The sequence below is a fragment of the Aulostomus chinensis genome, chromosome 22, assembly GCF_037954235.1.
Source record: "Aulostomus chinensis isolate RoL2024-O1b breed Wild chromosome 22, RoL_Achi_v1.0, whole genome shotgun sequence".
In the NCBI taxonomy this organism is placed as follows: Eukaryota; Metazoa; Chordata; class Actinopteri; order Syngnathiformes; family Aulostomidae; genus Aulostomus; species Aulostomus chinensis.
The window spans coordinates 2,107,371-2,123,490 of record NC_141341.1 but is presented as its reverse complement, the minus strand read 5'-3'; the positions used below and the strand labels follow the sequence as shown (position 1 = coordinate 2,123,490).

At 46.0% G+C, this 16,120-nt stretch overlaps 1 protein-coding gene and 1 long non-coding RNA gene across 2 annotated transcripts; one reads left to right on the top strand and one right to left on the bottom strand.

Annotated features, from left to right (window-relative positions):
* Positions 1-740: 740 nt before the first annotated feature.
* On the bottom strand, positions 741-7,490 carry LOC147240296 (uncharacterized). The gene is made up of 4 exons (XR_015111247.1): positions 7,250-7,490; positions 6,098-6,180; positions 5,246-5,380; positions 741-1,544 (listed from the first exon to the last, which is right to left on the bottom strand). It is a non-coding gene; the product is annotated as an uncharacterized LOC147240296 (long non-coding RNA).
* Positions 5,606-15,651, top strand: LOC147240295 (uncharacterized). The gene is made up of 24 exons (XM_086193447.1): positions 5,606-5,623; positions 6,125-6,189; positions 6,265-6,330; positions 6,987-7,022; positions 7,272-7,334; positions 7,861-7,929; positions 8,723-8,782; positions 8,938-8,967; positions 9,092-9,142; positions 9,386-9,430; positions 9,604-9,648; positions 9,985-10,020; positions 10,148-10,213; positions 10,433-10,519; positions 10,823-10,870; positions 11,655-11,687; positions 11,936-12,001; positions 14,406-14,447; positions 14,534-14,566; positions 14,705-14,770; positions 14,861-14,896; positions 15,014-15,049; positions 15,202-15,246; positions 15,321-15,651. The coding sequence occupies exons 1-24, from the start codon at positions 5,613-5,615 to the stop codon at positions 15,353-15,355; spliced, it is 1,170 nt and encodes a 389-aa protein (XP_086049573.1). The 5' UTR covers positions 5,606-5,612; the 3' UTR covers positions 15,356-15,651.
* Positions 15,652-16,120: the final 469 nt, after the last annotated feature.

The following is a 16,120-nucleotide window of genomic DNA, read 5'->3' as shown; positions in this document are numbered from 1 at the left end:
GCTACATAGGTAACTATGGTCTTCATTATGGATGCAGATCCCACTAAGAATCCAGAAGAGTTCAGATAATGACGCTCAAAGTGTGAACAAAAGAAAACAAAACAATGACTGAGACACGACAAACTGAACAACTTGGACATCCAAACATGAGGAGGTGTGTGCATGGACCAAAAATGGGGAGGTGTGGCATGGATCAAACATGGGGAGGTGTGGCATGGATCAAACATGGGGAGGTGTGGCATGAACCAAACATGGGGAGGTGTGGCATGGACCAAACATGGGGAGGTGTGGCATGGATCAAACATGGGGAGGTGTGGCATGAACCAAACATGGGGAGGTGTGGCATGGACCAAACATGGGGATGTGTGGCATGGACCAAACATGGGGAGGTGTGTGCATGGACCAAACATGGGGAGGTGTGTGCATGGACCAAACATGGGGAGGTGTGGCATGAACCAAACATGGGGAGGTGTGGCATGGACCAAACATGGGGATGTGTGGCATGGACCAAACATGGGGATGTGTGGCATGGACCAAACATGGGGAGGTGTGTGCATGGACCAAACATGGGGAGGTGTGTGCATGGACCAAACATGGGGAGGTGTGGCATGGAACAAACATGGGGAGGTGTGGCATGGACCAAACATGGGGAGGTGTGGCATGGACCAAACATGGGGAGGTGTGTGCATGGACCAAACATGGGGAGGTGTGGCATGGAACAAACATTGGGAGGTGTGGCATGGAACAAACATTGGGAGGTGTGGCATGGAACAAACATGGGGAGGTGTGGCATGGAACAAACATGGGGAGGTGTGGCATGGAACAAACATGGGGAGGTGTGTGCTGGTCAGCATCAGATACAAACAGTGCGTGCTCTTTAGTTTGTCCTCAAACAAATTAGAAATGCTGGGTTGATTAGCGAGTTGATAACCTTCATGGTGGAACCCGTTATTCCTGACTGCAGGCTTGGCTTTGCCTGCCCTGCCCCCTGGTCTCTGCTCTAGTCAAATAGCTCTCAGTCAGTATTTCCCTGCAGTACTAAACCGGCTTCTTCACAACAGATTTCAACAGTTTAACCAGTTGTTGTTACTCTGCAGATCAGAGGTCTGTAGGGTTCAGTACCTGGAGTCATTTTCAGGGCACTGATAAACCACAGAGTGCAGACTTGGCCGCTCGGTAGACTCTGATGTTTGTGTGGAACAGGTCAAGAACATTCTTGTCTCTGCTTAGAAGACTAAAATCTTTGTGGAGTTTGGGTATCGTGTTCTTTAAATCTTTGTGAATAAACCCTCCTGCTGCAATCACTTTTACCTCTGAACGTGCTTTCCTCTGGCTGTTGATGGCGTTACGTGCAGAGTAATCCGCAGTCACATTTCATCCATTTTGTTGATGAGTGGCAGGATGCTGGCGAGGAAGAGACTCAGCAGGGGTGGTAACCCCTCATGAAGCCCCACTTCCGTACCCTGCTTCCGACTGGGTGATCATTCCACTGGGCTCTGCTCTGATCTCCATCTGGATTGAGTTCTGCTTTCAGAGGTGTAATCCTGACACAGACATGAGAATCTCAGTTCTTTTGTAGTGCAGATGTGCATCGAGCGCCCGGGTTGGTACGGTTCAAGCACACACAGCACCGAGTCCCTGCATCTGCATGCACTGCCATCCTAGTTTGCCTGTGTTTTTTTGCTAAATAATCACATTCACACAATTGTCTGCAGTTTCCTGGCGTGAGTGCGACCTTTCACCATGATCCCACAGTGGAACACTGGTTAGCACTATTGCCTCACAGCAAGAAGGTCCCAGGGTTCGAGTCCTGGCCATCCCAGGTCCTTTGCATGTTGTCCCTGAGTCCGCATAGGTTTCCTACAGGTGCCCCCCCACCCCCCCCCCCCATATGCTAGATTAATTACTCCTGTCTGTGCTCCTGAGACGAGGCGCTGGCTGAGGACCTGGAGTTGATCCTCAACTCAACAGCTGCTCACTGCTCCATAGAGGATGGGTTAAAGGCAGAGGAGGAATTTCTCTCCACATGATCAAAGACAACAAGGGAACGTGGCAGATGAAGGGTAGACGTAAGAGGAACCAGCTGGAACAGTTGAACCAGTATTGTGCATTAATTGACACTTCCTTTGTTGCAGCTGCTGTTAATGTATAGTTCTAATCATTTGAAAATCTGGGGTTTGAAGCCTACTGGCACAGCAGCTGCAACTAATCACAGGTGTGGAAGAGAAGAGGGGGCGGAGTCAGGTTACCTGGGGCCACAGGTCGCTGGAGTGGAACACCAAGCAGATGAAGTTTCTCTGAGACGATAAATGAAAAGTGACCTGCTGGTCCTCAGAGGTTACTGACACACACACTCACACACACACACACACACACACACACACACACACACAAACACATACACACACACATGTCCTGCCAGACCACAGGGCTACGTTTCAGTCAGACTCCTGATTGGCTAATGGGGGTCATGATTGAGGCCAATAGCTGGGACGAATCATTGGAGCCTAACACACACACACACACACACACACACACACACACACACACACACACACACACACACACACACACACACACACGTTCAGGTGAGTTTGGCACGGAAGAAGCTGATAGGTGGATATCTGTGGGAAGAGATTAAATTTGCCAGAGCACTCTGAGAACGTCTCTGTGGCTGTAAAGAACTTTGTGTTTTACCGTTTAGAGAACATTCCTGGACGGTCATCATGTGGAGTTCTCCTAAGGTTGGGCGAAGTTATTCTGCAGATTTTCAGGAAACATTCTGCATGGTCTGGTCATGTTTTGGAGGAACTTTATCTAATGTTTCCATTAACTCTCCTGTACAAAGTTCCTGTTGGACAAACTAAAATGATTAATGGCCAGTGGCCTAACGTTTCCTGTAATGTTGCTTTTTGTGGGTTCTGGAAATGTTCTGCAAACATAGTGAAGAGACCCCAAAGGAACATCCCAAAATGTTGTTAATCAACCGAACAACATTCCCCTTTCCTTTAAAGAACTCCACATCCCAGCCAATCAGAATTGTCCGTTACTTACTTTGGAGACCTAGAAGGAACCTCCTGGAGTACTGATCCCTAAACATTCCTAAAATATTTTGATGATCCCTCATTATTCCACCAAATAACATTCCTTTTCATTTTTTAGGAACTTTGGGGACCCAATGTCTTTTAAACCAAAGGGGACGGGAACATTTTCATGACACCTTTAAAGAGCCATGGAATGTTTTAGGACCACAAAATAACCTAAATGGAATGTTCCACAGGTCCTTAAGAACCGAAGAGGATTTTAAAAAAAACCACCCCTAATGTTAGTTACTTTAGAGAACCTTTAGAGAACCATTTGAGAAAGTTCCCTTCTGCACTAGAATGACAGGAGAACCCTTCATACTCAACAACAACCATGGATATTGATCTGTACAACTGGATGTTTGTGTTGCTGGTGTCTCGTCCCACAGCACCTCTTTTCAGTCAGGACCAAAGGTGCAGTCATTCAGAACCCATCTGGACCAGAACCAACTATTAAGTGCCCATAATTCCTCTTTTGGACCGGATCCCAGAGTCCAGCTTGGCTCCAGCTAGGTTTTGGTTTCAGGACTTCCTGCTGCTGAAAGATCAGACTAATGTTCTGCTGCGATTCCCACAGAAAGCAACATAAGAGCGCGGAGGTCTGCAGTGTCAATATAGAAGATCGACAATCAGCCTGCCAATCATGTTTCCATGGTTAAACATGTGAAGACGGACACCTGATACATCTGATACATGTTGACAGTACATCAGAGAGCCCCCCCCCCCGCCATGTGGCTAGCATGGTTAGAAACCCCTCGCTAACCCCCGAAAACGGTGACTCAATCTGACATCAGACACGCCCTCAACATGGCAAATCATGTGATTGCTGTGGTCAGGTGATCTCAGTGACCTGGACTACCAAGGAGAGGCCGCCCTTTGAGGACAACAATGGCCGATGATTTGAAACAAGCATGACACACGTTACCTACGTCACAGTGAGGCGACCATCATGAAACAGAGGAGGCTCATCAGTCCCGAGTTGCTCCCCAGACAACTGAACACCTCAACGCCCATATATGACCTCAATGACCATATATGACCTCAATGACCATATATGACCTCAATGACCATATATGACCGCAATGACCATATGTGGGTTAATGTCCTCACAGGGTAATTACCCGGTGATGCCCTTCAGGTACAACTGAACAAGATGTGAAACTTCACATCCATCGTTTGCTACTCAACCAAATTACAGCGAGAACTTTCACCAACCAAACAGCAACAATTAAAATAACAATAATCAAAACAATAACAACAACAACAATAAAAATGCTAACAGCAAAAACCATAACAACAGCAACAACAACAATTACAACAATAACATCTTCTGCTGTTCTACGCAAGGAACTGCATTTTTCGTAGATGTATGGAAATACTCCCTCCTAGCTCGCAGGCTATCAACTCGCTTCCACATAGCTTGGAAAACATACTTTTGCCATGGAATTTGGATATAGTGTGGATAGCGTGCTAGCAAAAACAAGCTAACAGGCAACAAGTGAGCTGAACTAGCAGGCTTATGTTGATTTTTGGGGGGATATTCCTCACATGTAGGTGTTGTAAAACAGGTTCCAGGTTTTACATGTTTATCATCATCCAGACATGACGAACATGTACATGGGACAGTAAAGAGACAATAACAAGATCAATAACCCATCTTAGCATGTTAGCTTCTGCTCGCACACTTTTGCTTTTGCTAGTATACTTTACATATGGTCTCTCCAAAATCCATCCATCGTCATCTTCTGCTTATTCCTACACATTAAGGGTCGCGGGGGGGCTGGAGCCTATCCCAGCGTCAATGGGCGAGAGGCGGGGTTCACCCTGGACAGGTCGCCAGTCCATCACAGGACCAACATAGAGAGACGAACAACCATTCACACTCACATTCATACCTACGGTCAATTTAGAGAATCAATCAGCCTCGTCCCCAATTGCATGTTTTTGGATGGTGGGAAGAAGCCAGAGTACCGGAGAGAACCCACGCAGACACGGGGAGAACATGGAGACTCACACAGAAAGATCCCGTGCCCGAGCCGGGACTCAAACCCGGAACCTTCTTGCTGTGAGGCGACAGTGCTGACCACTGCACCACCGTGCAGCCAGTCTCTCCAAAATCCACCACAAAATTTACTTCATTTCTTTTTCTTTTTTTCTTTTACCATAAACAAGGTATTTTCCAGATTGAGGGAAAGCAGAGGGAGGCTTTTTGCAGAGTTTCAGAGATCCAGGAGGTTCTCACAGCAATGAAGGAACTTCCAATTGGCTCACATACGCAGGTAGAGCTATGTGGAGTCCTGGCAATAACCACAACAACAACAACAACAGTAAAACATCATGACATGGTTGTTTTTATAATTAAATAATGAATCATCATACTGATCACATATTGATCATCGCACCGATCACACAACGATCATAACATTTCATATTGATCTCATCTGGGTTTGGCTCCACCCCTGTCAGTATATAAGGTGGCAGCAGCAGTTGAGTCTCGTCAGTTCAACAGTTCGACAGTCAGACTGCAGCATGTTGTCACGGTGAGTAAAGATACTTCCTACTGATACGAACCCCACTTCATCAGTACTACTGGTACTGCATCAGGGCTGCTGGTACTGCATCAGGGCTGCTGCATCAGTACTGGTGTAACTGCATCAGTACCCACGTTACTGTAGCAGGACTGCTGGTACTGCATCAGGGCTGCTGCATCAGTACTGGTGTAACTGCATCAGTACCCACGTTACTGTAGCAGGACTGCTGGTACTGCATCTTGTGTTACTGTTATTGTTATTCCTGATTAATATTGATACATAATGAATCAGTGTTTCTTGATATTGATTCCTATTGATCAGTTTTGACTGCTTCTGACTTGATTGTCGCTGTGCAATATTGATCGATACCTGCTTGTGCTAATAGTTATTGATTATTGATGGCTGCTGCTGTTGGTGATTGATGAGGACTGGGGTTAATTATGGGCTCTCGCTATCAGAGGGACTGACCACTGTTGAATTCACCTTCATATTGGTGGTATGTCACAACAGAAACCTGATGATGGTGTCGATGGCGGTCGTCTTGGTAACGGCGGTGTCTACGGCTCCTGTGGAGGGTAAAAACAGACACACGACACAGCTGATGGTTTGTCTGCAACAGCAGAGGTGAGACATGTTATTGTGTTTTCCAGAGCGGGAGGAGGTGGAGGTGGACGCCACCGAGGAGGCCGAGAGCGAGCTGTCTGAGGAGGACGAGGGTGTGTGTGTGTGTGTGTGTGTGTGTGTGTGTGTGTGTGTGTGTGTGTGTGTCCTTTATTTTGAGAGGCAGTTCCCTTGGGAGGTGTAAAACCCTCTGGGTGTTGCCACGTTTGTACTGTTGTAAACATATTTATTGAATTTTGATTGAAATCAACTCACACTGAATCCATCATTGGTTTGTCTGAAATGTTCAAGGACGATTTTTTTGTCAAACACGATTCATGTTGATCTGAAACATTCAAACATTTTTCATTTTTCAAACAAATACTCAAAGATGATCCGTTTGGAGCGAATGCCAGTAAACCAGCGGCGTTCCTCTCACGCCCCTCCCAGCAGTCGTGCTGTGACACTCATTGGACTGGAACCAAACCACGTGTTCCTGTCAGTGTTACGGAAGGATCCTCAGACGAGGGTGCCATGTTTCAAGTCCTGCCATCTGATACACAGAACAAAATCCCCCACAATCCTCTGCACACATACAAGAGGGTCAGTGGCGCTTCCAATGGCGCTCCTCAAATGAGTTTTCTGAGACAAAACTGGCTTCATGTTTAAACTCAAAACAACAGGAATGATGCAGCAACGCCAACAGAAAACCAAGATGGCCGCTGACAGTCAACAACAGGAAGAAGAAACATTCTCTGTTCTTTCCTTTCAGATGACGATGACTCCAAGAGTCAGGATAAGATGGAGGGTGAGAGACAGACTGTGACCTTTGACCTTTAAACTTCCAACATAAACGTCTGAATAAACTCACACAAATGAAAGATTCTAAACATGATTTAAACACTTCGTCAGGGTCGCTGTGATTGACAGCTGATCAATCATCACAGAAGAAGAGGCTCTTTGTCAAACTGACCTTCATGGAGTTTAATCAAGCCTGCGCGCAAACAGCAACTTCATTCATGGCGGCACGCTCACCTGATACCCCTCTCCTCAACAGGGCTTGTTGGCGTGCAGCAGACCACGGCGGCGGCACCGGTGGCGGCGGCAGCCGGAGGTTCAGGTAAATCTCCCGGATCAGGTTTTCCTTCCTGAACAGTTTGTTTGTTCCTCTTTAATCCAGATTACTGTGACGGGGTTTCAGACTGAGATCAGATCTCCTCCTCACGCTCCGTCTCCCAGCAGGCATTTCTGCAGCTCCAAAGCGCCACCTGCTGACGCTCAACTGAACATAACAAACACACAAAAACACACATTCTCGTGTCAAAACTGTTTCCTGCAGTTGATCGATCAGTTTAGTCACAAAGAAATAAAACCAATTTAAACAGTAACATTTTTAAATCTTTAAAACCCAAAATAACCAAAGTGACATTTTTTTCATCCAGAAGCTTAAAAACACAAATTATTGTCAGTTTTCTGACTTTTCCACAGAACCGTGAGTTCTTCAGTTCAAGTGTGAATTTGACTGCACCACACAGAGTCACCGTCAGCCTGTTGCCATGGAGACATCTACAGTCAGACAGCACTGGACTATTTGTGATTCTGAATATTTAATCAGATATTTGTATCGTTCTTTGATTGTTCTTCAGCCTCCGGCTCCCGGCCAGCAGGGGGAACTGGTGAGGGACTTGTCGAGGGAACAGCAGGAAGCTCTGCAGGTGAGGGAGGTGGTTCTATGGTTGAAGCTTAAGATTTTCTAAATCTTTATCTTAGCAGGAACCCTGGAGACAGATGTTCCTGGCTAAGACAGAACACTCATATTAATGTGGCTCTAGGTGTTCTATGGGGATGAAACCGCTCAGATGTAGTCGGTTCTGCACACGATTCGTGGTGCGGCTGTTAGCCAACAGGCCTCTAAGTAGGGAGCGAAGATGCTTTCCAAGTTGGTGGAGCGGCGGCCAGCTAGTTCCTCTGTTAGCATAGCAGGTTACCCAAATATAGGCAGGAAACGGAGGAATAATCCAAAATAAAGAAAGACTAAGACGGGAACGCTGAGGAAACTTCCAGGACACAGGAATTCTGGAGGACAACAGGAAGACAGAAGACCTGATGAGGACAGTTCGCGCTGGAGTTGCTAAATGGATGTGAGGAACAAAGCTGACAAAGACAAAAGAGGATAGTGCTTTCAAAATAAAACAGGAAGTAGCAACAACAGGGTTCAACTGAACCTTAGAGGAGACCCCTGAAGGAAAAAAAAACAGGAACAGAAGAACCAGAACTCCAAAGAATCCAAAAGAAGACGGTGAAACGACGGTCTAAGGGGAACACTCAACATCCACAATGAAGAGGTGGTTCTAAAACGTCGAGTGGCGCTTTTTGGAGTAACTTGTGAAACCTCAGCTTCAGCTTCCTCTCAACATCTTGATGTGAATGTTAAAGAGTAAACAAACACATGAAGACTCACACCTCCGTTCACCTAGCCATCGTCCTCTGGTTCCCCCTGTTCTGCAGGATCTCCAGGTTCTGCAGCAGAACTCTCTGGTGACTCTGCAGGTCCAGCTGAACTGGCAGGTAATTGTTGCAGTAGTTCTTAGTTCTTCTACTACTGTTGTAGTACTTCCTCTTCTGTTGTAGTACTTGGATTCGTGAGAATCATTCGATCAATGAACCAGCGGTGAATTCTTGGGGCTGAATAAACGTGCATCCTGGTTTATTTGTGTCTGCAGGTTCTGACGGCACCAATGTCGAGTCACATGGTGAATATCTCATCCATCAATCCTGATCAATAACTTGAGATCAATACATCTGTCAAAACAGAATACAAGTGTGAAAACATCATTCAATTTGATTATTGCTCATCAACACTGGCATTTTTTTCAGGTAATGGACAGAAGCAGCTGAATGGAGCAGGTGGAGCTGAGAGTCAGACAGGTGAGCTTTAGGGGTGGGGCTAAAACTATTCCCCAACATTCCCAGGTCATTCCAAATGTTCCCTAACATTCTCTTGACCTCTATAAAAAAAAAACCCATTGTGACCATCACGGAAAGTTCTAGGAATATTGTTTACTCCAGAGGTGATGTTCTCAGAACATTCCAGGAACGTAGCGGTTCTACAGCGGTCCACAGACCAGGACTTGAGCTCCAACCTCATTCCTTCTTCTTCCTCCTCATCAGGGATCATCGACCTGTCTGGCCACGACTTCCTCATCAGCTTGATGAGTGAGTTGGATTCAACCTGACAGGCCTATCAAGGGGATATTGATTACCAATACTGATTACTACTCTTATTCTCAGTGACATTGTTCCTGCTATTGAGAACCAGGCAGCAGCTGAGGCTCATGGGTATCGTAGTATTTCCAGTGTGCAGACAATTTCGTTGTTTGTGTTGTCAGGTGGCGCCGATCCATTCGGACTTGAGCATCACATCCATGTCACAGGTTTGACTCCACATCTTTTTAACATCATACAGGAAGGTTTATGATTGACAGCTCACCCAAAACACTTGCTGGCTTCGTGATTCAAAACTTTAAAAAAACAAGAAGTTAAACAGGTAAAAAAGAACCCTCGTAGCGCCACGTTAGAAAGAAGCTCCTCCCCCAGGACAAATGCACCTGACATCACAACACACAACACCTACGATCCTTGTAGTTCATAAAGGTGATGACCCTGCTCTGGAGCCAGGCAGGTGTGAGCAGGCCAGGTGTGATCAGGTGTGACCACAGTGATCTTTAGAAACTCGAAGCAGAGGCTTCACTCAGTTTTGTTTTTTTCAGGTCACTCGGCTCCTCCCACTCCGCTGGACTCCACAGGTGTGACGTTTTTTTCCTTCTTTTGGTAACTGCAGCACACCATTCAGACCTGGACTGATCAGGGTGATCGGCACTGGTACTGATTTCATGTGATCGGCCTCAGGAATGATCATTCTGACTGTTTCAGTGATGAGTTCAGGCGCGATGGCAGCAGCAGGACAGAATAGCGCTCCCAGTCTGGATTCAACTGCAGGTACAGGTTCATGTATAAAGCATGTAAGAGGATCTGGGCTTTCTTTAGTGTTCTTTGAAGGTTCTCTACAGGTTCTTTACAATCTATGCAGTACATCAGGAAGTTCTCATAATGTTCCGCTCTGCTCGTTCATGATGCAACATCAACAATGAACATGAAATGAACCTGCAGTCACACTTTTCGTTCTTTCCATCTTTTATTCCTTTCATTCTGATGCAGGAGGTCTCCTTCATCACGCTGACATCAGCGTTCCCCAATCACCTTCTAGACCAGACTCAGGCTCCGCCCACTCTGCCGCCCAGGGAGGTTGGTGTACAGACGACATTTCTGTTCTGTTGCAACCAAATGCAAAGCTCGTTTTTTCCCCACAGATCTCAAAGACGATGTGAAGACAAACAGGTTGATGCAAAATACTTCTGAATATGTGGAATTCCCGTATCCATGGAAACAAAGGCTGAAGTGTGTTCATTTCTGTCAGGGTTGATGATAAAGATGCAAACTGTTATCATGTTAATCTGCACGGATCTTAATGATGACATCATGAGTGTAAAGTGGGCGTGGCCGTATGAAGGTGTATATGAATGTAGAGACTTTGCTTCTCTTTCTCAGCTTCGTCGTCATCACAGATCGAAGCTCACAGAGAACAAACAGTGAACGGTAAATAATCATAATAATAATAATAATCAATAATGATCATCTGCCCCCCCCAGCACATCAATATGTAAGAGTGTTAAACTAGACCATGATTACTAGTAGGAGCTGCTAGTAATCACAGTCTAGTTAAACTAACTTCCTGTGGAAAACTGTGCACTTAAAAACATTGCTAGCAAGTAGCTAACAGTAGCATCAACAGTACAGAACACGGTAGGCTTTATTGTTTAATGGTGTTTATGATCGCAGTGACAAGCGCTACATAGATGCTAACTGATTAGCATGAGTTGATGGATATGGTTCTTATAGCAGATCTTCATTGACAGTGCACACGTTTCATGGTTCAGTTTGTTGAATGAAAATGTTCAGCTGTGACTTGAACTCAGCCTGTGTTTGTCCCTCAGATGGAGACTCAGTGCATTTACAGGGTATGATGCTTCGTTTTGCTTGCTTTGCTAGTTTATCTGGAGGAGTGTCTTTGTGACAGATTCTCTGATTTACTGACTTCAGCATCGACAGAGGAAATAACTTCCAGAAGCTCTCAGTTCTTCATGTTTGTCATGAACCACATATTGTTCGGTTCCTGTGTCTTGCGTCAGCATATTTCACTCATTTGGCAGCTGTACAGGTGAGGTTTCTCTAAGTGGGGTCGTCCAGGAGGCCCTCATTGAGACACTTCCCATCGTCTTTTGTCCACTGTGTTCTGGTTGGTGGGCTGAAGAGGAACTTGCTGTCTTGTGGTTATCAGACATTCGATTGCTGAGCGACTGTGATGGTTTGTGTTTTACAGGAAACGGCCGGCAGACGCTGCTGACAAGTGGAGGTAAACTTTCAATGTTCCACACATTTCGTATGAGAGCGCCGTCGTCCTCTGAAGGTGTGATTGGGTGCTTAGATCAAGGAATCACGAGAGTGTGCAGGACATTCCAAAGTGACTCTGTCCAGCCGTCGTCACAGCGGATGTCCCGCACATCCTATCTCTACTACATTTATCCCTCAAGGTTTATAATGGTTCTAAAAGAACTCTGTCGAGAACTTCTGTGCAGTGTGATGACCGTTGTCTTTCTGCAGCCGTGACAGACCGACTGGTTTCTCTCAATGATCTTCAGATTCAGGATCTCCCTGCCGATCTGAGAGGTACGGACACTTCCACCAGGTTATTCTTCTGACATGAAAAGAAAACATAAATGGATGCATAGGCCTGCATATGCATGTATAGAACCTGTTCCATCCATGTTCCCACAATGTTTGCAGAACCGATAATGACATTAAAACTTCCCTCAATCTCTTAAACATAATGTTGTCATCGTGAACTGGACTTGCTTCAGGTTGATGGAGATGTTCCGCCTCTCATCCAGGAGGCTCCTTAAACGAACAACTGACAACAACTTGAAGAAAACAAATAATTGAAAAAGAAAAAAAATCCACAGAACTTTTAGAAAGGAGCAGAATGAAAGCCTGGATTTAGTTGAAAAATATCACCGAGGTGAAATGACGAATTAAAAGAATCATCAGGTCCAAAATGTTCATAATATTCACATTCCAGCAAGATGTCTGACAAGCGGTTGAGGGTCTCTGAGCCACCAGCGTGATCAGGCTCGTACCAGGTGTATCAGGTGTGTCAGCTGAGTCAGGTGTACCAGGTGTATCAGATGTACCAAGTGTATCAGGTGTATTGGGTGTATCAGGTGTGTCAGCTGAGTCAGGTGTACCAGGTGTATCAGATGTACCAAGTGTATCAGGTGTATTGGGTGTATCAGATGCACCAGGTGTATCAGATGTACCAGGTGAATCAGGTGTACAAGGTGTACCAGGTGTATCAGATGAGTCAGGTGTACCAGGTGTATCAGATGTACCAGGTGTGTCAGGTGTATAAGGTGTATCAGGTGTACCAGGTGTATCAGATGTACCAGGTGTATCAGATGAGTCAGGTGTACCAGGTGTATCAGATGTACCAGGTGTGTCAGGTGTACCAGGTGTATCAGGTGTATCAGATGTACCAGGTGTGTCAGGTGTACCAGGTGTATCAGATGTACCAGGTGTATCAGATGAGTCAGGTGTACCAGGTGTATCAGATGTACCAGGTGTGTCAGATGTACCAGGTGTATCAGATGTACCAAGTGTATCAGGTGTATTGGGTGTATCAGGTGTGTCAGCTGAGTCAGGTGTACCAGGTGTATCAGATGTACCAAGTGTATCAGGTGTATTGGGTGTATCAGATGTACCAGGTGTGTCAGATGTACCAGGTGTATCAGGTGTACAAGGTGTATCAGGTGTACCAGGTGTATCAGATGAGTCAGGTGTATCAGATGAGTCAGGTGTACCAGGTGTATCAGATGAGTCAGGTGTACCAGGTGTATCAGATGTACCAGGTGTATAAGGTGTATCAGGTGTACCAGGTGTATCAGATGTACCAGGTGTATCAGATGAGTCAGGTGTACCAGGTGTACCAAGTGTATCAGGTGTATTGGGTGTATCAGATGTACCAGGTGTGTCAGATGTACCAGGTGTATCAGGTGTACAAGGTGTATCAGGTGTACCAGGTGTATCAGATGAGTCAGGTGTATCAGATGAGTCAGGTGTACCAGGTGTATCAGATGAGTCAGGTGTACCAGGTGTATCAGATGTACCAGGTGTATAAGGTGTATCAGGTGTACCAGGTGTATCAGATGTACCAGGTGTATCAGATGAGTCAGGTGTACCAGGTGTATCAGGTGTATCAGATGTACCAGGTGTGTCAGGTGTACCAGGTGTATCAGATGTACCAGGTGTATCAGATGAGTCAGGTGTACCAGGTGTATCAGATGTACCAGGTGTATCAGATGTACCAGGTGTGTCAGATGTACCAGGTGTATAAGGTGTACCAGGTGTGTCAGGTGTATTAGATGTACCAGGTGTGTCAGATGTACCAGGTGTGTCAGGTGTATCAGGTGTACCAGGTGTGTCAGGTGTATTAGATGTACCAGGTGTGTCAAGTGTATTAGGTGTACCAGGTGTATTCGTTGTGTCAAGTGTGTCAGGTTCCGTTATTGTCTTAAATACTATTGCACCAACAAAGCAGTGAAACGAGGGTCAATACAATTCTGTCTCATCTGGACAGCTAAGCTAACGGTTGCTACCTAACAGTAGCAATGGCCCAAGCTAGCAACTTTAACCTCTGACAGGTTCGTGTTGATGTTGTTAGCATGTCACAACATCACCATGGAGACGAGGTCAACCACATGACTTGTCTGTCTTATTACCGCTATTCCACCTCTGACCAGTAGTTGAGTCAACTTGGTCACCAGGAGGTTAGATGAGGTCAGCAGGAGGGAGGGAGACACCTGCTGGTTGGGAGGTGTAAAGGTTGATATTACACTCACACGACCTGAGAAGCCTCCTGGGTGACTGAGAACATTCACTGCACACGATGCCCTTCGATATTCCTGATGAATGACAGAGGGTTCACACTCTCAGACACTCCGGCTCTAGGATGTATCTAGCCAGCGGCGGGCTATTTCTGTCCGTCTCCGCCTGATTTGTCCTCTGATGATGTCAGCAGATGGCGCAGAATCAGTGACCCATCTTCATGTTGACCCCACAGGTGAGACCGATGAACAGATCATAAATCCATGAATCAATCAATCAAAGTACTGAATGATGGGCTGTCTCTCTTCTGATTGGCTTCAGCTTCAGGTCTCGGACTCAGCCGTGATGTCACAGGTGAGATTAATTACTTATTCGTTGCTTTCTGACTCGTTGCGACACTGCGCTGCGGGGACTCGTCTGTTTCTGCGCCGTGTTGTGGGGATTGGCCTCGCATGTGTCTTCCTTCCCGGCTGTCACTCCTTCTTTTTTCAGTTTCAGAGGGACCTTCTCATACCGACCTGGTTACCGTTGCAACTTACTCAACAGGGACAGACACAAGTAAGCCCTCCCTCTAACATGGCTGGCAATGACGCTGCAGACAGGTCAGGGGTCAAAGGTCAACCAGTTAAACAAATGTGTGTTTTGTAGTGACAGCAGATCCGACAGGAACACCCTTGAATCCAAGTAAGTTAAATTTATACCACCGAAGAAGAATTTGGGCTCCCGTAATGACAGAGATGTGTGATCGCGGGCACGCGTGTGTGTGTGTGTGTGTGTGTGTGTGTGTGTGTGTCCTCACAGGTCACCCACCTGCTACAGATCACACACAGATGCCTGGTAAGTTTTTCAGATGTTCAAAAATATGAGGTTCAATTCTGAAGCAGCCAGAGTGAAACTAGGCTGGAACGTTTGCCCACCTCCAAGGATCTGGATCAGGTGAAAGCTTGTTCTTTCTTTTCTGTTTCTTTGGTTCTGTTTGCTCTCTGCAGGTTCCGCAACTGAACAATACGCCCCATCTGGTCAGGGTCCTGAAGGTGAGGCCGGACCTCAGTCCCGGGTGCGCTGGATGAGTGACTGCTCCGTCTCCTGATCTGTTTTTCTATTTCAGGTGCAGAAAATGTGGAACTGGAGGATACCTGCTGACTTCCACATCAAGCCACGAGTTCGATTCCTGCGCTACCAATTCCAATGTACTGACCAATCAGCCTGGCCCAGGAAACCCCACCCCTCCCACCAGTTGTAGGCCCCGCCCACTGAGTACAGCAGCAGCTCCAATGGCGTTTTAGTATTTGTTTACAGACGTCTGATTGTGGTTCATTTCATGAACCAGTCTGAGAGGATTGCTGGGAGGAAAAATTGTGAATTCATGACATCATACTGCACGTGACATCATCGCCACTGCTGGGTTCCTGATATTTCATGTGGTTTTTAAACTTCCACAATAAAAGTTTATATTTTGAACATCAAATTAAAAGCTGTCCTCTGTCCAGACATCGTTAATCCCTTCTATGTTAACTGTGATGATCTGATGACATCATCACCAGCATGACAAAACGTGCCATTGATCTTTCAGCTTGTTTCTGACCTTTGACCCCAGCAGCTAAGACTCATGAAACAGACGATGCAGTTTAAAATCATTTAATTCAAAAAAATTATCACATAAATAAGTCACATAGGGTTTTATACTGAAGGGCAGCTTCCTGTTGTTCTCTCCGGAACATCTCAAATGACGCTAACATGCTAATGCCTGTGTGATAAGTTAGCACATTCAACAGCTCCTTAGCTTGAAGACATGTTAGCATCATCGTCCTCTTCACACAGACTAACGAGTGCCACCAGTCAGAGGAAAGCCGCATTCTCATCAAAATCTTACAGCTGTGCTCGTGTTTCTCTTGTGCTCTGCTTCAC